The sequence below is a fragment of the Heloderma suspectum genome, chromosome 7 (genome assembly GCF_057233095.1).
Source record: "Heloderma suspectum isolate Gila_16-S chromosome 7, 16-S_ref, whole genome shotgun sequence".
Lineage (NCBI taxonomy): Eukaryota > Metazoa > Chordata > Lepidosauria > Squamata > Helodermatidae > Heloderma > Heloderma suspectum.
In genome coordinates this window covers 51,502,426-51,525,746 of record NC_139464.1, presented here as the reverse complement: position 1 = coordinate 51,525,746, position 23,321 = coordinate 51,502,426, and the positions used below count along the sequence as shown (strand labels likewise).

At 40.6% G+C, this 23,321-nt stretch overlaps 1 protein-coding gene across 36 annotated transcripts in view; it reads left to right on the top strand.

The window, feature by feature from the left end:
• The first annotated feature begins 139 nt into the window (after positions 1 to 139).
• Positions 140 to 23,321, top strand: part of APAF1 (apoptotic peptidase activating factor 1) — a 103,214-nt gene continuing 80,032 nt past the window's right edge. For 20 of the 36 annotated variants that reach the window (XM_084810187.1, XM_084810177.1, XM_084810179.1 and 17 more), the window contains exons 1-13: positions 140 to 256; positions 3,128 to 3,239; positions 3,521 to 3,701; positions 4,923 to 5,112; positions 7,360 to 7,557; positions 9,819 to 10,002; positions 12,262 to 12,374; positions 13,925 to 14,056; positions 16,535 to 16,773; positions 17,279 to 17,446; positions 18,637 to 18,768; positions 19,344 to 19,457; positions 22,281 to 22,465. In XM_084810187.1, coding sequence (XP_084666313.1) covers positions 3,558 to 3,701; positions 4,923 to 5,112; positions 7,360 to 7,557; positions 9,819 to 10,002; positions 12,262 to 12,374; positions 13,925 to 14,056; positions 16,535 to 16,773; positions 17,279 to 17,446; positions 18,637 to 18,768; positions 19,344 to 19,457; positions 22,281 to 22,465 — 1,799 coding nt within the window. In that variant the 5' untranslated portion in view covers positions 140 to 256; positions 3,128 to 3,239; positions 3,521 to 3,557. Of the gene's footprint in view, positions 310 to 925; positions 1,034 to 3,062; positions 3,240 to 3,520; positions 3,702 to 4,922; positions 5,113 to 7,359; positions 7,558 to 9,818; positions 10,003 to 12,261; positions 12,375 to 13,924; positions 14,057 to 16,534; positions 16,774 to 17,278; positions 17,447 to 18,636; positions 18,769 to 19,343; positions 19,458 to 22,280; positions 22,466 to 23,321 lie in introns of all 36 variants that reach the window. The other 16 variants (XM_084810173.1, XM_084810186.1, XM_084810192.1 and 13 more) reach the window with 10 other exon arrangements.

Here is a 23,321-nt window from a genome sequence, read left to right as displayed (position 1 = left end):
GGCGGCGGCGGCGGCGGCGGCGGCGGCAACAACTTGCCTCGACTCCTCCCGAGCTAGCGCCTCTCTTCCGAGACTCTGGCGGAGACTCGCTCCACTGTCTTGCCCCGCCCCGTTTTCGCCTCGCCTCGCCTCGCCCCAGGGAAGGAGGAAGTGGCCGCTAGTTCCTGGGGAGCCGAAGCGTGGGGCGAGAGCTGAGGTACCTTGTAGGAGCTGCTCTTCTCCCTCCCTCCGCACGCGCACGCCGCTTGTTCCTGAGGTAACCCTTCCCGCAGCCCTGAGCGGAGGAGAGGAACGGTGCTGCTGCTGCTGGTGGGACATATAAACGGAAAAATGAGCCAAGCAGGAGAAAATAAGCTAGAATGTGGTTGCTGGGCGGGAGGAATGCAGGAGGGGAAGAAGAAACGGGGGCAGGGAGAGAAGGCGTGTGGACCGATTGGGGAGGGGCGCTGTGGAGGATCCGCGCTTTGGGGCGCACTCGGAGGGCGGCAGCGAAGCATCCTTGGCGCCGAAGTATCTAGGGCAGAGGACTCGGCGCTTGCGTTTTCGTTTTCAGGCTGGCGGAGCTGTCCTGCTTTGCCTGCCCGCTTCTCAGAAGTCTGCTTCCGTATTTGGGAAGCAAACGACAGTTTGGGTTTAGGATAGCTGTGGATAATATGAAACAGCTGAAATATATCCGGGGGGAGATTGTATGCGGAGGTTGTCACTACACCCACCCGACACTCATACGATAATCTGTGGCCAAAAACTTGGCACGAACTCAACAACGCAATCCTAGTAATAATAGATGAGAACAGATAACCTCCGATCTGGCTTCTTGTTGTCTTTTGTACCCCGTTACTCCAGCCTTTTGTTCTGAATAATTCTGCTGACACGGCAAATTAATAAATACACAAGATCATATATAATTTCCATGCCTTCCCTCTAGATGGCACTTTCCCCTTTTTAACTGTGGGACATGATGGTGATGGTGAAGTCTTAAGACTTAAACTCTTCTGTGTACACTTTGCATGGTTTGCTTGTGTACATTCTTCAGGTAAATAGGCCAATTCAGCTAAATAGGCGTTTTCATGAGTCAGAATATCTGTTACTGTTGTCAGCAGCATCTTCATAAATGTGTTTATTCCAGACCGGGGCTGGGCAACCTTTTGGGGCCTGTGGGCACATTTGGCAATTTGAGAAACTGTCTTGGGCAGTATGTGAGGCGCAGAGGCATTAATGGAAAAAGAAGATGGGAGCAGTTGGAGGCCTTGACTTTGCTTTGAAGCACCTAGGTGCCAGTAAACAACTCTGTTATTAAAAGAAAAAAGGGAGGGGGAGGGCACTTCGGTGGATGCCAATAAAGGTAGATGAGGGCACCATGTTGTCTATCCATGTTCTAGCCTGATAATCCATTGTGTAGGGTTCAGAAATACAGGCTCCTTCCTATGCTTTGCATTTAAGTCTCCAATATATTGTTTTTGCTTGCTGTTACAAACTACAGAACTTGTATTGGATGCTCTGCAGTTGCATCCAATACTACCCATTCCTTTTTATGTAAACAACAGTGATTTCTACTTCCCATGTAAATGATGTTTTGGGGCAGTATCCAGTTGGTGCCTTCCATGCACAGCCAGCCTCAGTCTGCAAGTGGCCCCTACCGCTCACACAATGTGTTGTAGCACTTCCAGGGACAAGCCCCCAAATGAGCAGAAATACTCTTTTCTGGAATGGGGGAGGTTGTGGAGCCTGGCCACGTGCAGAAGGCCTCAATTGGATACTGCCTATTATAAACATTACCTTTCAGACACCAAATTATCCACTCTTTATTGGAACTCTATGAATGTTTATAAACACATATCTTTTAAAACAGGTGTCTCCTCTGGACTGCGAATACATATTTTTGCAATTCAGACCCTCTGGTGCACATAATTTACGTATCTAGGGAGGTGGCTGTGTTAATCTGTTGCAGCAAAAACACCAAAGAGTCTTGTGGCACATTAAAGACTAACTATGGCATAAGCTTTTGCAGACTACAGCCCACTTCATCTGATGCATGAAATGTTATCCTGAGTTCCAAGAATATATACATAACAAACACATACACAGACACATGGTTGTTGCTGTTGGTGGAACTGTAAGCAGTGAGGTCAGAGGGTATTGAAATGCAGGAAGTACAGACAATGAGAATTACCTTATTATTCACAAAACAATTGTTGGGTGATGACACATACATCCTTCCATTTGTGAGCTGGTTAACATGTAGACCAGGTTCACACGGTCGCAGAGGGGAAATAAGTCACAGTGGTTTATTTTACACCCCCATCCCACATGTGTGCCAGTTGTGTGTCAGGGGGGTTAGCATAATTACTCGGTATGGCAGCTTGTGTCTTGCAGGTTTGCACAACCCTACAACAGCCCATAGGTTCTGGGTGGTTTGTTGCCCACAACAGCAAGCCACCCTGGCTGGGTTCACATGACACAGCAAGCCATGCTGCCAAAAGCAATTACATTAATCCCCCCTGGCATGCAACCAGCACATGCAGGGATGGGGGGAATAAGCCACCATGGTGTATTTCCCCTCTGTGATTGTGCGAACCACACCAGAGTGTAATAAGCATGCACACATCCCTATTCAAGCCTCAGGAAACAGAGTTGAATCTCTTGATGAATTGTAGTTCAGAATTGTAGTTTCATGTTGAAATCTTTCTTTGAAGTTCCTTTGTTATCATTCATATGCTTAATTTAAATATTTGTTGACATGTTGTCTTCGAATGGGCAAGTAATTTTTTGTTTTGTACTTCGGAGTGTAAATGTGCGCCTCTAGCTATACAAGTTCTCTAGAATATGGTAATTTTGAGACATCAGAATGGAATGTTTCCTTTGACTGAATAAAAGTTTCTAGGCTAAGTATTTGTTAGTTCAATTAATTTTTCTAATTTAAAAAGCTAGTTCAATTAGTATATGCAAAAAGATTTTAACTTTTTTGTTAGTCCACATCTAAATGAAACATTGAACACTGAAGTACTGAAATTGATACATATTAAAATTATTTAAATTAGGTTAAGGCCTGTCTTTTTTTCCAGTGCCAAAGAAACCAAACATTGTAATTAATCGAAGTTCCCTGATTATTCCTTTATCACGTATTCAGTATCCTATCTGGAACAGGGCATCATAAGCATTAGTGAATCCCTGAGCACTGAATAATTTGAAAATTATCTACATACCAATGCCTCCAGAGGCCACTGCAGGTTGAAATACTGGTAAGTGTTTTCTGTCTAATAAGAATCCATATTGAATGGTATTATTTGTCAGTTTCATTATCATTTTTTAAAATAATATAGGTGTGATTTTTATAAATTATAATGCAGGAGGAGGAACTTGTGGTCTTCCAGATATTTCAGCCTACAACTCCCATCAGCCTTTGTCTACGATCAATGGTGAGGGATGATGGCAGTTGTAAGCTGAAATACCTGGAGGCTCACACACCACTTCTCCTATAACGGTATTTAGAAATTGACGAAGTTTGCAATATCTTGGCTAGCTCATGTTACCATTCAGCAAAGAGGAAGCAAGTTGGAATGAAAATGGATGTGAAGGCTCGAAATCACTTGCTTCAGAATTGCGAAGCTTTGGAAAGAGATATCAAGACTTCTTATATAATGGATCATATGATTGGGGATGAAGCATTAACATTACAGGAAGAGGAGAAAGTAAAAGCCCAGGTAAACCATTTGTGATTTTTGTCTTTTGGTTTATATTAGTATTTTAACACTCACAGGCTGCTAGTATGCTAGTAAATTCAAGTTGAGGCTCCAGCACAAGGATCACTGTGCAATTGCACGATTGAGACAAGCCATCCTAGGGCATTGTGCTGCCATAACAGACACCCTTGTACCAGCAATTACCATCTTGACCAGATACAAAGTAACAATTTGCAAACCAGTATTTTTGCCAGGGAGTCTGGCAGAAGTGAAAATGGGGAAGGGCTAGAAATAAATTTCCAAGAGCCATTTTGGCTATCATGGACATTAGTGCAACACAAAGCCCTATGCAGGCATTTGCCTGCTTGCATGAAAGGCAAAAGTGTGGAGGGGGATGTGGGTGTGCACATAAGCAATGTCCCCCCCTCCCAGCTGAAATCAGTGGGACGCAAGTAATGACTAGCTTTTCACATTGATTTCAATGGGAGTGAAGTGAAATTAATTTAAAGTGCAATCCATTGATTCCCAGATGTGTACAGGATTGCAGTCTTAGTTTGAATCCAACCCTATATAGCTAATACCTTAATACTGTTAAAACTAACGGGCAACATAGCAGAATAGACATGCACAGTTTACGCCACATAAATTCCACTGTCTGCATTTTCTAGAGGACTAGGACTTTTCCATCTAAATGTTTTTGGGTTGCAGGTCTTTCATTGGTTTGAGCAGCCACTTTCCCTAAGGTTGTGAATAGCTTAGACATATATTTATTCATATGGGTATGTTTTCTTCAAGTTAAGATTCTATAGACAGGAATCTAGCATAGGTACAAATAAGGACACAGTCTCCTATGGGTATTCTATGGGATGTGCTTAACTATCTCATTGGAATAAGTGGGAATTAAGACTGCAATCCTACACACACTGACCTGGAAGTCCTTGAACAAATGAGACTTTGGAATAGATATGCCTAGCATTGGGCTGCAAAAGTATACGACTTTGCCTAGAATGTGCTTTCATAGCACAATCCTATACAAGTCTACTCAGAAGTCCCATTGAGTTCAATGGTTTTACCCCCACGGAAGTGTATAGGATTACAGCCTAAATAACCCAGCAGTTGTCATCTTCTTTTGGTTGATACATAATAAGGTACAATCCAGCCAAATGTAAACTTCTTTGATATCAGTGGGAAATACTTTGGATAGATTGCACCAAATCTGTGTTCTCTTCCTTTCCCCCCTAGACTACACAAAGAGAACGAGCAGCCATGCTAGTAAAAATAATTATTGCCAAAGATAATCATGCATACATATCATTTTACAATGCCTTGCTTCATGAGGGGTACAAAGATCTTGCTGCTCTTCTTCAGGATGGTATTCCCATTATTTCCCCTTACAATGGAAAACAATCTATTGATGGAGTAACCTCATATGGTCAGTATGAAAAGCTATGTACTGCAGAAGAACATAATGTGCTAAATGTTTGATTGAAATAATAATTATTTTATTAATTATTCATAAGAGAAGTCAGAGAGAGAAAAGGGGGGCTTGCTAGTGGGCAGGGAGGGGAGAGGTCAGGACAAGAGGAGGTTGGGGGATGTTGATCTGGTGTTGAATGGGGTACGGCTACCCTTGAAAGATCAGGTCCGCACCTTGGGGGTCATCTTAGACTCCCAGCTGTCCATGGAGGCTCAGGAGTTAGCTGTGAGCCAGACAGCACTGTACCAACTCCATCTGATACAGTGGCTGTGCCCCTACCTTCCCGACCATCTGCTCCCATCGGTAGTACATGCCCTGGTCTTCTCTCATTTAGACTACTGTAATGTGCTCTACGTGGGGTTACCCTTGAAGACGCTTTGGAAGCTGCAGCTGGTACAGAACGCAGTGGCTCGCCTGATTAAAGGCAGCCGCCGGCGAGATCACATCACTCCAGTGCTGAAGGAGCTGCACTAGTTACCAGTTGTTTTCCTGGCCAAATTCAAGGTGTTGGTTTTGACCTTTAAAACCCTATATGGTTCCGGCCCAGCCTATCTCAAGGAGTGCCTCCAGCAACACCAGATAGGCCGCTCAACAAGATCAGCCTCGGATGGCCTTCTCTCTGTCCCATCAGCCAGGACAGCTAGGCTGGTGAGGACGAGGGAAAGGGCCTTCTCTGTGGTGGCTCCCACTCTGTGCAACTCCCTCTCTAGGGAACTCCACCATGCCCCCTCTTTAATGAGCTTCCGCCACGCACTGAGAACTTGGTTATTCAGGCAGGCATTTGGGGTGGGTTAGGGTATTTTTAAATAATGTTTTAATGTATAATTTTACTGTTTTAAATTTGGCTGGGTGACTGGCCAGATGGGCAATTAATAAATTAAATAAATAAATAAAAATACGGAGTAGCCTACGGCCCCTACAGTCCCCTCCCTGCCCATTGAAAGTAAGTCAGCTAGATGAGCACAGAGGCCCGTCTAGCTGCTTTTTGTATTTTAAGTGGAGAAACAGAGGCAAAATGTCCTTCATCCTCTTCTCATCCTGCCTGACTCTTGCTGTCAGGTCATATGATAAGTGGAGGGTGCTGAAGTTGGAGCCCTCTGTCTGTTGGGAGCGCAAGATGTAGGATTGCACTCTTAATCTATACAAATCTACTAAAATATGTTTCCAACAATAGGGTTGTAATATGTATTGGAGCTTTACTTTTCAAACTTTTGTTGTAACATATTAGGAAAAGAGATTCTATCAGTATGATTTATTTTTATGTTTACTAAAAAAAAATCTGTAAAACCAGTACTTCCTTCTGGGAAAGGCTTTTGTAAATAGAGCAAGCAAGGTTCTTCTTTCTAAATAATTATAGCAAGTTAGGAAGACTTGAATGCTGGGTTATCCAAATTATATATACATTAGGTATGAGTATAATTTTAAAGGCTGTTTCTTGTTTATTCATCCTCATCAGCTTTAAAAATATTCTTTTGTGACAGAAAGCTATAAACCTTTTCTATTTCAATTCGGTAGCTGGGCTCTATCTGCTATCATGATGAATGAGCGTGAGTAAGAAATTTTGCCAATGAAATCAACTATCCTAGAAATTAGTGTCAGTGCATTCTCACAGTGCCTGCAGTTGATCCTATGAGCAATGTGCTCTGCCTCTCTTTCTAAGTATAAGATCAAAGTTCAGCTATGATGGTGCAAGCCATTAGTTGTACTGCTGCAACTAATGCTGATTGATGGGATCAGTCTGCCTGTGAGCTATTTCGTAACAGTGGATCTTTAAAGAATGTACACCCCCATCCAGCTAGGTGCCATGTGCACATGGAAGTAGGCTTCTGCATATGTAACGCTAACTGGGCTAAAGCTACATGAACAGAGTCCTTTAAAGGAGGCTGGAATTATGCTGATCTGGAAGGGGTACAGGGCTAGATTCATTTCCCTTACCAGGATTATCTCTCCCCACCAAACAGGTGATGAGTATGATCCTTGCTTCCTTTAAAGAACCTAGCTGCTACACTTACACATGTGGTGGCTATTTTACTCTTAATGGTAGCCTAAACAGAAGAATCATAATGTGAGATCTGATTGTGTATTGGGGCTGTTGTTCTAGTATTTCTAATTGATACTTTAAAGTCAACAATCAGCTAATTATGATCTTAAATTTATTATCTCTATTGTTTTTTGCATCTGTTTTCTCTTTCTGAATTTAAGTTAAGACTGTCCTTTGTGAAGGTGGAGTTCCACAGCGACCAGTAGTGTTTGTCACTCGTCAAGAACTAACAAAAAAAATACAACAGAAACTACAAAAGTTAAAAAGCGATCCAGGATGGGTTATTGTTCATGGGATGGCAGGCTGTGGAAAGTCTATTTTGGCAGCAGAAGCCCTACGTGACAACAGTCTTTTGAAAGGTATTTGCAATTGCCTTATAGCAATAATATAGATGTTAGTTTTGCATGCTACAAGTTACTACAAAGCATAGTTCACCTCTAAAGCAGAACTAAAACATTGGACCATTGTTTCCAATTCTGGTTTTGATTCAGCCTATAGTACCTGGCAGGAGTAGGCAACCTGATGCTCTCCAGATGTTTTGGACTATAACTCCCATAAGCCCTAGCCAGCATGGCCAATGGTCAGGGATTATGGGAGTTCTAGTCCAAAACATCTGAAGGGTACTAAGTCGCTTACCTCTGTTGTAAGGTAATCCTAATCTGCCCAAATTGGATATTGCAGCAAACTAATTTTGTCAAATGAAGTGAGGTGAATAATAAGTTATTGCAAATGTTGGGATTCAGTTTCTGATTCCAGGGAATGCCATTATTTAGCTAAGCTCTGCAAGGCCTTAGAGAGCAATCCTATGCCCCCTAGACACCATCTGGGGGACATAGGATTGTTTGGATTCTGGGATCTGAGGTCGGAACCAGGGCTCTGACCACGGAGCCCAGAAACTGCACTCCCTGCCACCTTGGAGCTGGCACGGTGCCCTCCTCTCTGGCTACGTCTCCACGCTCGGAAACAGAGTGCAGAGACAGGGAAAAGGGAGCAGTCCCAGGGGTGGGGAGGAAACCACAGAAGCTGCTTTATGCAGCTTCCTATCCGGTCTCTAGGCTCCTTCCCTCCTCCTCTCCAAAGCCACAGCTACAAGGGCAAAATCACTGATCTAGCCAAAATGTAGTGTGGCTGGAGCACGGAGGAGAGGATCCCCTCCGTGCTCCATCCGCCCTGCATAGGATAGTCAACAGCCTCCAATTGTGGTGAGTATTCGGATAGGATGTGCCCTTAGTTATGATATTTATGATGCTATATTGTCAAGCAAACAATATAATCTTTCATTTCATGAAAAGGCTACAATTCTAAACATGTTTGCTTACATGGGTGTATATCCCATTGAACGCAGTGTGACTTCTGAGTAGAAATGCATAGGATTGTGCTGTAAATAGTCTCGCTCAGTGTCTTTCCAAGTGTACAGAGAGAGACAAACAGAAATCCATAGGTTTGTGTGTATATAATTAACCTCTGATTATCACACTGATGTAGCTTAACACACATAAACACATGGTTATTAAATAAGCATTGACTCTTGCGGCATTCTAAAAATATTTAGGGCTTTTATGAAGCCATCTAGATGAGTGCAACTATATTCACAGAGTATTTAGTCATTGTTTTTTATGATGCAGTTGCAACAAACATTCAGCACAGTAACCTTGAATAAAATGCTGCCCTAGCTATAACAATAGAAGAGCTTATCTGTAGGATTTCTTTATCAATATTTTGAATGTTGAGGACTGAGCTATATATGCCTACATGAAAAATGTAAAATATATGTAACATATTTACTCATGTCTGTGCTGAGTCTAAATATCCTATTCTAATATTTCTTCTAAAATAGCTTAATTTAGTTTAAGCATATTTTTCCCACTCCCCAGCTGAAAAGGTTTCCAGAGTGGCTTACATAAGACCAAGAAAAACAATAAGAAAGAAGACAGTCCCTGCCTGAAGTCTTACAGCCTAAAAACAGGGACAGGGAACTTCCAGCCCACAACCTTTTCTGCCCCCCACCCTCTCACATCAGAGCCACTGAAGGCATTTTGAAAGTCTTAATTGCTGCATGCAGGAAAATAGATAGGAGGGGGGCAGGGGGTTGTGGCTGGGGAGGGAAGGGCTAACCTTCTGGAATGCTGCAACCTCCCCTCAAAAATAACCTCACCACATTGCAATCAGAGCTTTGAAAAGCCTCCATTGGTGCCAGTGGAAGCTTTTTAAAAAACCTAATTGCCACATGAGATGGGGAATGTGTGTGTTTGGGTGTGGGGTATGAGTAGTTGTGTATGAGAAAGCATGCATGTATGAGCGTGTCTATAAAATGAGATGGTCCCACCCACTTTGACCCCACCCAGTTTTTGCAGCGTGCACCCATGACTGGCAAGCGGCACCCAGAAGGTTCCCCAAAAGGAAATGTGGTCCTTGGGCCAAAAAAAGTTCCCCACTCCTGATCTAAAAGACATGACATAAAAGAAAAAGGGGATGGGGAGGGAAGAGGGAAAGCAAACAAATTCAGGCACCCGTTCTTAGACTTTTCCTTAGCCTTATTGGTCTTTTAAAAAATTGGGATAAATTTGTTTTTTGTTTAGGCATGCATGTTCACCACGATATTTTGATTTCAATTTGGCAGATTGCTTCCCAGGAGGAGTGCATTGGGTTTCTGTTGGTAAACAAGACAAGGCAGGACTATTAATGAAACTCCAAAATCTTTGTCTGAGATTAGACCAGGACTTCACTTATTCACAGAGGCCACCACTTAATATCGAGGAAGCTAAAGATCGCCTTCGTTTGCTGCTATTGCGCAAATACCCAAGGTATTGTCAGTAAAACAGCAATATTTGAGATCTTCCACTTTAAGTCAGCTTGACTCGAATTATGTTGTCTCTGTTTCAAGCTTCTACATATGTAGACGTTTCCAATAAATGTTCTGTGTTTTGTAGATTTCCAGTGTATGCAGGCTGTAGCAAAAACATCAATGAACTGGATACCTATGCAAGTTGATTGTCATTGATCTTCTCTTACTGTTCACCCATGTTTCATTTATGTAGTCATTGCTTTAAGTGTATTCTTAGCTTGAACTACATTGAAAAAGAAAATAACTGTCAGTTGGAAGACAAAGCTTTATTAATAGACACTCCTGAGTCAAAATCAGGAGTGTCTATTTTCTACACAAGTGAATTTCAAATTTCCTATTCTTGGTGGACTCTTTACACCTTTACTTGCTTGCTGAAGATTCTGGGGTTCACCCTTGGTTCATGTGGAGCATCAACCAGATTTGTTAGGTCCAACTCTTGTCCCGTGCAAATCAAGAATGCTTCCTAGAATGTACCCAGCCCTTCTTTGCTGCTATGTATTGCTAGGGAAGATTGGTAATGGTAGACACATTGTTAGAAATCTAGCAAATTTTCCCAGTGATGATCCTCTGACAAGATTCTGAAGTATACCAGGATACCAAGGAATATTGTTTGAAAAGTGATCTACGTATATGGTTTCTGGGCAACATGTGAACCTTTAGAATCTTTGATTGTTATAACTTTAAGGATTGGTGCCTGAGTTTGCTTGTTTTTCCCTTCTCTCCCAATCCCCATCACTTTTTCCTTTTGTGGCATGTCTTTTAGATTGCAAACCTGAGAGTGGAGACTGTCTGTTTGGGCTCCCCTTAAAGACTGTTCAGAAACTTCAACTGGTGCAGAATGCAGCAACAAGAATACTTGCAGGAGCTAGGCATTCTAATCACATTATACTTATTCTATGATGATTACATTGGCTTGCCTATTCATTTCTGAGCCCGATTGTATTAACCTTTAAAGTTCTAAAAGATTTGAACAGGCTATCTGAAGGGCCGCCTGCACTCAAATGTACCTGCCTGAGCCTTAAGATCAGCAACTGAGGCCCTGCTCTCTGGGCCATCAATAAGAGCTGTTAGGCTGGGGAGTATCAGGGAAGGCCTTTTATGTGGTAGCTCCACATTTCTGGAATATTATCCCCAGGAAAAATGCTTGGTTCCTTCCTTGCTGGTCTTTTTATTCCAGTCAACTTTTGAATTATTGTGGTGCTATAATGGCTTCATCTGCTGCTGTTATTTTAATGCTTTTATTTGCTGCTATTCTTACCTGATTGTTTTATCTGCCCTATTGATTTATGTTTATGCCCTATTTTTTCTGTGTAATCATATTTTAATATTTTAATATTTTTGTATGAACTTATTATATTGTTTTACTGACTACTGTAGACTGCCTTGGAAGGATAGTCTATCCTCCTTTAAATAATAAATAATACTGATCTGTAAGCTGCTTTAGGAGCCTTTTCGGTTGAAGAGGAGGGTAAAAATGCCTACAATAAATAAATCAGGCAAACGCAGAGAAATTATGAAGAGCATAAGTGATTCAGTTTGTTCAGACTTTTTTAGCGGCATTGTTCCATACATTCCCTAATATTTAATGTATGATTAAAACTCTAAGTGTGCTAACAGTAATATTCTCATGTTAGTCTAAAATAAAATTCTTCACTGCTTTTTGATTCTTATTGTAATGAGCAATTTGCTGAAGGCAAGATGCCAACAACTGCATTAAGTGATTCAGTATTACTTAGTCCTAGATTCCACCCATGCTCCCAGCAACCCTTTTTTATTGATCTCAACTCAGACTCATAAATTCAAAATGTAATGGAATTGATGTTTTCCCCCATGTGTACTTCTTGCAGTATACCTATGTATAACTAATTGTTTTCCCATAACAGCTATCTTTTAACAATAATTTATTCTGTGGCAATACAGAGTGTGATAAAATGTGGTGCTGAGATGAGTCTTCCATTAAGTATTATATTAGCCTGTCTTTCAACTCAATGAAAGTTCAATAAGTGTAAAGTACCTAGAAAATGTTATCTTACATATAGAACTGCCACAACTTGGTAAAAGCCTCTAGAGTTCTCCCAGACAAGAAGTTACTCCAAAAGGGAATAGTTTTGAGAAATGAAGTACTCAAAATGCAAAGTGTATTGATTCTTAACATGTTAACAACTTCTCAGAATAGTTGAGCACATTGACCCCAAGCTTGCCATCTTTTTTGTAATAGGTCTCTCTTGGTGCTTGATGACATTTGGGATTCCTGGCTATTAAAAGCCTTTGACAGTAATTTCCAGGTTCTTATCACAAGTAGGGACAGGAGTGTAACAGACTCTGTAACTGGTAAGGATATGTGTCCCCATTCCCTCTTTTTATCCCATCTTATTTCAGGTTTTTCATGCATGGTATTTTACACAACAGTGTGACTTCTATTGCCATGGCTACCATTCTTAATTTGCTAGCAGTGATGTAGCCATTTTATGGGCAGAAAAATGGCATGTCCTTGAAAAATAGCTTACAGCATCTGTTAAGTGGATAGGACAAATAGATCGGAAGAGGACAGACTTGAGATATTAACCATTTGTTTCCCATTGAATTCATGCAGGATGATTCAGGCAGTATATCTTCCATATCTGAGGTGTAAATCACTGCAACTAGTGAGAAATTAGTGGGGAGTTTGAAGCCTTCAGGGTTACTTCTTGACTTCCCTATACTGTTTGCCAACAGTGTAAAGCAATACATGATTCAGACAAGGACAAAACTACATTGTTTTAAAAGTGAAGTCAAATGTAAACAAGAAATGCAGAAGAGTATACTAAATTCCAGTAAACTGTAGAATTCTATTCAGCTGCTCTGTTAAGGATGATACTGACAACAATACAGGATCTATAACAAATTCAATTCTATGCGTACATATCATGAACAATAAAAAAATAAAAATTTAAAAATACAAAAAGGAATATTGTGTCATTCTGGTTACAGAAGGTATGGTAAAAAGTGCATAAAGTGACAATATAAATTGTAGAATGGAACAAATGTGTAAGAAGATATTAATAATGAAGTATTGTTGAAAGTAAGCACACACCTAATGTTAAACATCTAATCATGACACCCACATTAGTGGGAGGAGGGTGACTTGGCAGATTCTGTATAGATGCTACCTGATAATTTCTTTTGGTTTCCTTATTCTGTGCATCACAACTGGGTTTATGATGATGTTTTTGCACTATTAATGCGGAGTGATATTGGTATGAAGAGAGGGCCTGAAAATCTGGGGTATTACAAGGACCCAGGAGAGTCTTAAAATAATATTTGAGGGCAGTTGTGGATCCCTGCCACCTATAATGTAATTATATTATACTCTCTGGGCTTGTGTGTGACACTTCTGAAACCAGTTGATTAATAAAAAAAAAAGTGGCAGCATGTATGTCACATCCGGTGAAAGAAGTGGTAGTGGGTTGCAAATAAATCTCATTGGGACACAAGTCAGCTACTGGTTTAATCCATCTTTGCAGCTCTTCATGCCAATCTTAGTGTGAGGTATGAGTGCACCTGACCTACAAAGCCTGTTCAATTTAATTGGCGGAGCAGACAAATTCATTCACTGTCCTTTGGTACATATGAGTACGCATTGGTGCTTATATAGCTGTGGATCAGGGAACCTCTATTTAAATGGCAAATGGATAATACAAATCTTCTTTAAAAATGGCTACTGGTTATTTGAATGCATAGCTTGAAACTATCTTGGGAGAGCTGTGGGAAGGTACAACACTTTTTAACCAAGTTTGGTTAAATTAAATTGTGAAAACCTTAAGCACTTCATACACTCATAATGTAGTGTGCATTAAATTAAAGATGTTCTTTCTGACATTGAATTCTAACCCTATACTAAGGCAACAAATATGAAGTTCCTGTTGAAAGTGGTCTAACACACGAAAAAGCACTTGAAATATTATCCCTGTTTGTTAATATGGAAATAATGGAGCTGCCAGAAAAAGCTGATAGTATTGTGAGAGAATGCAAAGGTAAGAATTTTCATTTTATGTTGCCTTGCCTATCAAACATAGTAGCAGCTTTTCAACATATATCTTCATAAATGCCAGTTTGAAACTTTAACTTTTTTTAACTTTCATTTTATATTTCATATCTTCTTGACTAGAGGTGCATGTGGCATTCACCTTCTCCCAGTGTGGCCCAGGGAGCTGTGGGGACCCTACCCAGAGTTTCCCTTGTTCATGCTAGCTAGAGAAAGCTTGACACTTCCCTTGCTGGCACTAGCAAGAGAAAACCCTGAGTGATGGGAAGTGTGTGTGTGTGTGTGTGTGTGTGTGAAGGGGTGTGTAGGGGGTAATGTGAGTGTGTGTGGGGGGGATCGGCAGGGCTCGCTGTCTCTTACCCAGAATCCAGCAGACCCATCACAGCGTTGCTATGGCACCCCTCATCCTTCCAAATGCTGGGCTCAAGGAGAGTGGCTATGCCAGGGCAGCAGCAAGTGGTGGCAGTGCAAATGAATAGCGGTGCCAGCCGGCACATGCTCAAGGCTTGTGCTAATCACTGTGATAGGATTCACCTGGAAGAGGGAGGTGGTGAAGGGGATGGGGGGGAGCGGGCAGACACTGGATAAAAAGCAGGAGAAAGTGATAGAGAGGGAGGAGGTTAAGAAGAGAGGTGGAGATGAATAAAGACCCAGACAGCAGGAGAGAGAGACACAAGCCAAGAGCAAGGAACAGAATTTTACCTGGGAAATGACAAACTCCACTCCTCAGGGGTGCCTAATCTATTAGGGGAGAAGAGGTCTACCCCCCTTCCTCCATTGCCCCTTTAAGAGCAAGCTGCAAAAAGGCTGCACCGGACTTTCCTGCTCAAGACTGGAGGAGTCCGTGTTTTCCCCAGGAAAGGTACTGGGATGAAACAGCAGAGAAAGATTTAGCAGCTGTGGGTGCTGCACTTGGCAGAGACAAACTGGGGGGGGGGTATTTATCTGCCCAGTACCGGTCAGTTCCTCCTGTAGGTGAAGGTGGAGATAATTCTCCTAATGAATGAGCAGTTCCCCAGGTTTTTTTACATTCTGTTTGAAGACTACCAGTGTTGTAACTAGGAGAGTCTTTCTGATTAAACTTTTAAGTTAAAGCATATTTCTAGCTGCTGTGACTCTGATGGAGTCAATGGACCAAGGAGGTTTTGAGGTGCCTTTCCCTCCAGACCTGATCACAGTGTGTTTGTCTTGAGCATGGGAGTATGCATGTGTGTGCATGTCCCCCTACCACCCTGGCAGACACCTGATTCAGCTCTCAAGCCAAAATGGTTATGCACCCCAGTCCTAGACACTAAGCAACTCATCTACCATTTTATTTTAAAAATGACAAGGTTACACTTGCTTCAAAGCACTGTCTTGCCATTTTGCTATTCTTTTTACTTAGAATAATTTTTAAACTGTGTGTTCCCTCTCAGAACTTGAGCAGATGTAATTTAGTAACTGGAAAACATGAAGAACATACTGTTTGTCTCCCATCCTTTATGCCCTTTCTGATAATCCCCCCTCCCCAATCCCAGCACCTTGTAGAGTCAAGTCTTGGTTCTTGTAGAGCAGGAGTGGAGGCAACTTGTAGCTATCCAGATATTTTGGCCTACAAATCCCATCAGCCCTAGCCAGCATAGCCAATGTTAAGGGATGATGGGAGTTGTGGCCACCAGATGTTTTGGCCTACAAGTTGCGCACCCCTGTTGTAGCATCACATTGAGTGTCTTTAGGACTTTTCTGTGCACACGCCTTCCCTGAGCTACTTTTATAATTGCCTTCTATCTCTCTGCAAGGCATAAAGGTAGCAAGGAAACGGGTGCAAATGGACTTGGGGCTGACTGAAACTTCTCAGACTCTACATTTTTAAAGGGATAGAAGGAGGCAGCACCCTGTTCTTAAAAAGGGTATGGAAGTTCTTGGCATGGGAACATAGGAAGCTCCCTTATACTGAGTCAGAACATTGGTCCATCTAGTCCAGTATTGTTGACACTGACTGGTAACAGCTCTGAAGGGTTTCAGGCAAGAATTTTTCCAGGCTTACCTAAAGATGCTGGGGATTGAACCTGGGAACTTCTGCATGCAAAGCATGTGCTCTACCACTAAGCTAATCCCTTCCCTCTAACCATGTATGGGGCTGGTGTTGGTTGGAAAAAAGGTGAAATGAATTACTATGGTGAAGTCTCAAGAGTTGTGAAGTTTTGAAGCCACCACTTTCTCCTTAGATGGCAAGTGGTGCTATATTATTTGGTTGGGAGGGGAGGGCAAAGTATTTTATGCTTGGGCCTTGTATGTTAGGATAATTTTTTATTTTCATCCATGAGTGTTTTTACTATTTTTGTGTTCAGTTCTCTTTATACTTTTCATAGAAATGAGAGGTAGTATTTGTGTTTCTCAATAGCTACTTTTTGTAAAAACATTTGGCTCCTTTTTTTGTTCAAATTTTTATTATCATTTAATATTTTAACCTATTCCTGTATTTTAGGTTCTCCTCTTGTGGTATCTTTGATTGGAGCATTATTACGAGACTTTCCCAATCGCTGGGAATACTACCTTAGACAACTTCAAAATAAACAGTTTAAAAGAATAAAGAAATCATCTTCTTATGATTATGATGCACTTGATGAAGCAATGTCCATAAGTGTCGAAATGCTGCCAGAAGATTTTAAAGATTATTACAGAGATCTTTCTGTCCTTCAAAAAGATGTTAAAGTGCCTTCAAAGGTAAAATCCATTTTAAAGTAATTCTGGTTTTAAGAGATGATGGGAATTGTGACTTCATTGTGAATTATGAAAACAAGGGGAAACCATGAAACTTTGCAGAAATCTGGGTCTGAAGAAGTGCTCCATTCCAGGCTTTGTAGATGTGCCTTGAAGCTTTAATTGTGAGTGTCTTTAGGAGTGGTAACATCCTTGACCACACTTTCTCCCCATCTTTCTTGCTCCCATCATAGTTATGGCTTATCTGAAGTCTCTGGTCCTTGCTCCCATCATAGTTATGGCTTATCTGAAGTCTCTGGTCCTTCTCCCCTGCTCAGTGAATCAATGCAGGCTCAGAGGTGGGGCTGTTTCAGAAGTGCTTCACTGTTCACTTTCAGAATAGTTATAGATTACATTGGATTTCTTTGTTGCATATGGATTATATTCATTTGCGTATATGTATTTCCTAAGTAGATTATCAACAGTATTTATTTTTTTTACCAATTCTTTGTTTCAATATATGTTTTAGGTATTCTGTATTCTTTGGGACATGGAGACTGAAGAAGCTGAAGACATACTACAAGAATTTGTTAACAAATCTCTTCTGTTTTGTGATCGGAACGGGAAATCATTCCATTATTATTTGCATGATCTTCAACTTGATTTTCTTACTGAGAAGAATTGCTGTCAGCTTCAAGTATGTATCCTTTGGGGTGGGGGTGGGGTTTTATTTATTTATTTATTTATTTATTTCATTTCTATACCACCTGAAGCTCTATTTTTCATTTCTAATAGTGATGTATCTTAGATCAAAACACAGAAATGGATTTATACAGTATGCAAATCTATTATTTGTACTATGTGCCTAGTATGAATAGATTTATAACTGTACCTATTAGTTGAATATTAATTCAACTTTTAAAACTACTTTGATAATGCATTCTAAAATGCTTAGTCTAACAATCATCCTATATAGTATCATTGTGTTTCTTGCACATTTCCCACTACTGAGCAAAACAAAACTTAGTAGTGAGAAACATGGTCCTCCAAAAGGAAGACCTTTTGGAAAAGCTTTGTACTTGCTTAACAATTAAGCAAAGGTTTGTAAAACTGATTCTTCTGAACTTTTCCAAACTATTGGAAATAAAATATTAAGAAAATAAATTACTGCGGCTTTTGGGGAGAATAGTTCTGGAATACCTTGTTAAAACACTTTGGGTATTTCAGAAATATAGTGAAATGGTTTTAAAATATATATGTAAAGATGATTTTTTTTTAAACGCTCAATCCAGTCCGGTGGCTCCTTATGTGCTTGAAAGGTCTTGCTTGTTTAAGGGATTTTCCATTAAGGGATTTTCCTGCTCTGTGTGCTCATTCATCCCTTTTTGGACAGGCGGTGAGTGGCTTGTCTCATCCCTTGGATAATCAACTGCAGTACAAACTTTTCAGAACATCTCTGGCCATGTTTGTGTTTCCCTCACCCCACCCCATGGTTCTCCAGGATTATGGTTCTTGATATATTGCTTATACTTTACCTGTATATATTTTAGCTGGTTTGAATGGGACTTAAGCATTAATAATTCTGCACTACGTTGTAGGTAATTAATACTGATACTTTTCTTGCATTTTAAACTCGGTGATCAATAAATTTTGGCTGGTCTTATTGGCCAACCAAAACTTTGTTGTTGCTAGCCAAGTTAGAAAGATATATCTTGACCTGCTTCCTGAATGTGGGAGAGTGGGGACCAGTCATAATTCCAAAGGGTTCTATTACTTGTGTAATTGAATATCTTCAGTTATTTTAATTCAGTAAATGTCTAAACAAAGGAAAATTGAATAATGTAATGAGGGGTTTGTATTGTATTAATAAACATTCAATTTTTGTAGGTGCTACATAAAAAAGTAGTTCATCAGTACAAGAAATATTATAAACAGCACATACCTTCTCCATCAGAAGAGGACTGTATGTACTGGTATAATTTTCTGGCTTACCATATGGCAAGTGCCAGTATGCAAACTGTAAGTTTATGCTGATGGTAATCTTTGTGTACTTCTGCATGTTATAGGAGACTGTTTTCTGAGGCCTTAATTCTTTTTTTTAATGAAAAACAGTAAAGAAGCTTAATTAAATGGAAAAGTCTTTTTGTTTCTATATGTATTTTCACATGCAGTCCTTTAAAGTAAAATATCTTCTGCTGTGATCCATTGCAAAAAGACTAGGCAAGTATTAATATACTTTAATGCCGTGAGCACATGGTAAATTAAACAGTAACAACTTCTCTGGGCTCTGTGAAATTTGGAATAGCATGCCAAGAAAAAGATTCATTTAAGATTTCTTTAAGGTTTATATGAGATTGAATTTGAAAAAGCCTTAGCTGGTCAGTCATGTCAGATATATGAATGGAAGAGTGTGTAATGTTCAGTGGTGCACAGTTGTATTATTTTCTAAGGCTGTTCTCCTTTTGTGAAGAAAGTTTGGAACATTATAATATATGAGTTCATTCTTGTTCCTGAAAAAGCAAAATTAAATAGTTTAAAATATCAGTAAATATAACTTGAAAACAGTATACTTCTTCTTTACTTTTTTCTCATAGGAACTCTGTGCTCTTATGTTTTCACTAGACTGGATTAAAACCAAAACAGAATTGGTAGGGCCTGCTCATTTGATTCATGAATATGTTGAATACAGTGAAATATTGGATCAAAAGGTATGGTGTGATATATGAACAACTATACTTAATAAACTTGTACTTCATCTCAGAAAAAAGAAGGGTAGTAGATGGAATGGCTATTTACTTAAAAATGTAAGTAATTATGGTGTGATAACTCATTCCAAGTTTTGACACAGTTGATATTCTGGAAATTGGATTGTGTTGAACAGGTAACGTTTTGAAGACCTTGGAAGGAATCTCCATTTCTGAAAAGATTAAAAAAAACACCAAAGGTCTTGATTACATTAATAACTGACTTAACAGAATGAGTGTGGAGGAATGGTTGCCTTCCAAATATATTTGATAGGTTCCCAACATCCTAATTAATGTTCGTCCTGTTTCCCTTTCTGATCAGCAAGTTCTGCTAGCCTTCTGGCAGTAATAATGAAATTTTCTGGTTTTACTTAGTGGAATTGGCACGATATACTACTTAATTCCTGAACATAAAGCTGCTTTAGTGCACTAAGGAACCTTGTTAAAGCTGGTCGCAGCACTGAACAGATAATTGTTTTATACAGCACCATCATTGTAGTTGTTGTTCAGTCGTTAAGTCACGTCCGACTCTTCGTAACCCCATGGACCATAGCACGCCAGGCCTTCCTGTCCTCCGCTGTCTCCCAGAGTGTGCTCAAGTTCATATTCATTGCATCAGTGATGCTATCTAGCCATCACCTCCTCTGCCGTCCGCTTCTCCTTTTGCCTTCAAACTTTCCCAGCATCAGGGTCTTTTCCAGTGACTTTTCTCTTCGCATTAGGTGGCCAAAATATTGGAGCTTCAGCTTCAGTATCTGTCCTTCCAATGAGCACTCAGGGTTGATTTCCTTTAGGATGGCCTGATTTGACCTCCTTGCAGGATGGCCTGATTTTAGGATGGCCTGATTTGACCTCCAGCACCACAGTTCAAAAGCATCAATTCTTTGGCGCTCAGCCTTCCTTATAGTCCAGCTCTCACAGCCATACATTACTACTGGGAAAACCATAGCTTTGATTATATGAATCATTCGGCAAGGTGATTTGTCTGCTTCTTACTATGCTGTCTAGGTTTGCCATAGCTTTCCTCCCAAGGAGCATGCATCTTTTAATTTCATGGCTAGAGTCACTGTCTGCGGTGATCTTGGAGCTCAAGAAAATAAAATCTGTCACTGCTTCCATTTCTTCCCCTTCTATATGCCAGGAAGTGATGGGGCCAGATGCCATGATCTTCGTTTTTTTAATGTTGAGTTTCAAACCAGCTTTTGCACTCTCCTCTTTCACCCTCAACAAGAGGCTCTTTAGATCCTCTTCGCTTTCTGCTATTAGGGTGGTATCATCTGTGTATTTGAGGTTGCTGATAATTCTCCCGGCAATCTTAATTCCGACCTGTGATTCATCCAACCCGGTGTTTCTCATGATGTACTCTGCATATAAGTTAAATAAGCAGGGCGACAACATACAGCCTTGTCGTACTCCTTTCCCAATTTTGAACCAATCGGCTGTTCCATGTCCGGTTCTTACTGTTGCTTCTTGACCCTCGTACAGGTTTCTCAGGAGACAGGTAAGGTGGTCTGGTACTCCCATCTCTTTCAGAATTTGCCAGTGTTTGTTGTGATCCACACAATCAAAGGCTTTAGCCTAGTCAATGAAGCAGAAATAGACGTTTTTCTGGAATTCTCTTGCTTTCTCCATGAGCCAGCGAATGTTGGCAATTTGATCTCTAGTTCCTCCGCCTCTTTGAAACCCAGCGTGTACTTCCGGTAGTTCTCGGTTCACATACTGCTGAAGCCGAGTTTGTAGGATTTTGAGCATAACCTTGCTGTCATGTGAAATGAGCACAATTGTGCAGTAGTTTGAACACTCTTTGGCGTTGCCCTTCTTTGGAATTGGAATGTAAACTGACCTTTTCCAGTCTTGTGGCCACTGTTGAGTGTTCCAAATGTGTTGGCATATTGAGTGCAGCACTTTAACAGCATCATCTTTTAGGATTTTAAATAGCTCAGCTGGAATACCATCATCTCTGCTAGCTTTGTTGTTACTCATGCTTCCTAAGGCCCACTTGACTTCACTCTCTAGGATGTCCAGCTCAAGGTCAGTGACTGCACTATCATGGCTATCAGGGACATTCAGATCTTTCCTGTATAGTTTTTCTGTGTATTCTTTCCACCTCTTCTTAATCTCATCTGCTTCTGTTAGGTCCCTGCCTTCTTTGTCCTTTATCATGCCCGTCTTGGCACAAAACGTTCCCTTGAGATCTCTGATTTTCTTGAAAAGATCTCTGGTTTTTCCCATTCTGTTGTTTTCCTCCATTTCTTTGCATTGTTCATTTAAGAAGGCCTTCTTGTCTCTCCTTGCTATTCTCTGGAACTTTGCATTCAGTTGAATATATCTTCCCCTTTCTCCCTTGCTTTTCGCTTCCCTTCTTAGCTACTTGTAAAGCCTCATCAGACAGACAGCCTCTTTGCTTTCTTAAATTTCTTTTTCTTTGGGATGGATTTAGTTGCTGCCTCCCGAACAATGTTACGGACCTCCGTCCATAGTTCCTCAGGCACTCTGTCTATCAGGTCTAATCCCTTAATTTGAAGAGGGTTTTTTTTATAAACAAAACAAAATCAAGGAACTGAAATAAAAATTTCAGCATGTGGGAGATAGCACAGTGAGGGAAGGGAGAGATGAGGATAACTAGCACAATAAAATCTTAAGGGGTCCCATTCAGTCCCAGCTCCTCCCTAATATAGGAGGATACCTTCTACCTAATTCAACCTGTAAAAGAACAGATATATAAAATGACAAAAATAATACTCCCGTCCAGTTTCACTTTATTTATAAGTTAAATCTTGTTCACAGGATTCCACTGCACGTGAAAACTTCCAGGAATTTCTGTCTTTAAATGGACACCTCCTTGGACGACAGCCATTTCTAGACATTGTACAGCTGGGACTCTGTCAGCCAGAAAGCTCTGAAGTATATCGACAAGCAAAAATACAAGCTCAGCGAGAACTTGATGAAGGATCCTTTTATGTGGAATGGATGTAGGTAGATGCATTTTTTTCATGCAGAACATTTCTATCCAAATTAACAAAAAAAATATTTTGAAGCACTTTATCCATTTTGATCACAATACACAGAATAACTTTTTGTGTGAACATGTCTTACAAAGGTGTGTAGAAGGTTTTATATTCTATTTTCAATAGTGGCTTCTCCATCCTATATGGCAACTAGCTACTGAAACCCATTTTTGTTCCTTCCCAGAATATTTCAGAAGCGGTTTCCAATACAAGGCAGAGAAACTACTTTTGAAGAAAAGATTAAAAGACCTTGCTGTATACACAACTGCATCTTGCCACGTTCTTCTATGGATTGGGAAAATAGTTGATAAAGATATTTACATAGCAAGAGTTTTCTGGGTTTCTTTTTAAAAACTTTTGTGTGTGTAATTTAGGAAATCATTACTTTGTTCACACTTTTTATAGGGCTCCTTAGAATTGAGATACTTGGTCTCTGCTTCAGCCAGGGGATTGCCATTATGCCTGGTACTGTGGGGGGAACGGTGAGGAGAAGGACTAACTTACCTGTCACCTTTCGCTGCCTCAGCCCCACCTCTGGCCAATTAGCACTACCACATGGCCTTTGGGTTTATGCCTGGGGCAGACTAGAGGGAGAACTTTGTCCCTATGGCCTGCTTCAGGACTTGATATTCAGGTCCCTCACTGGACCAAGACCAGTGTTTCTTCTTGCCTGCCCTCTCTGTTATTCTGGTGCTGTTACCGCTTGCTTCCTTTTTAGTGGAGAGAGTCTTCGTAGTTGCCCTCTGGCTTCTGCAGCCAGAAATAGTTTTTATCCTTGGTGATGCATTTGAACAACCAATATCAATATTTGAGCAAAGAG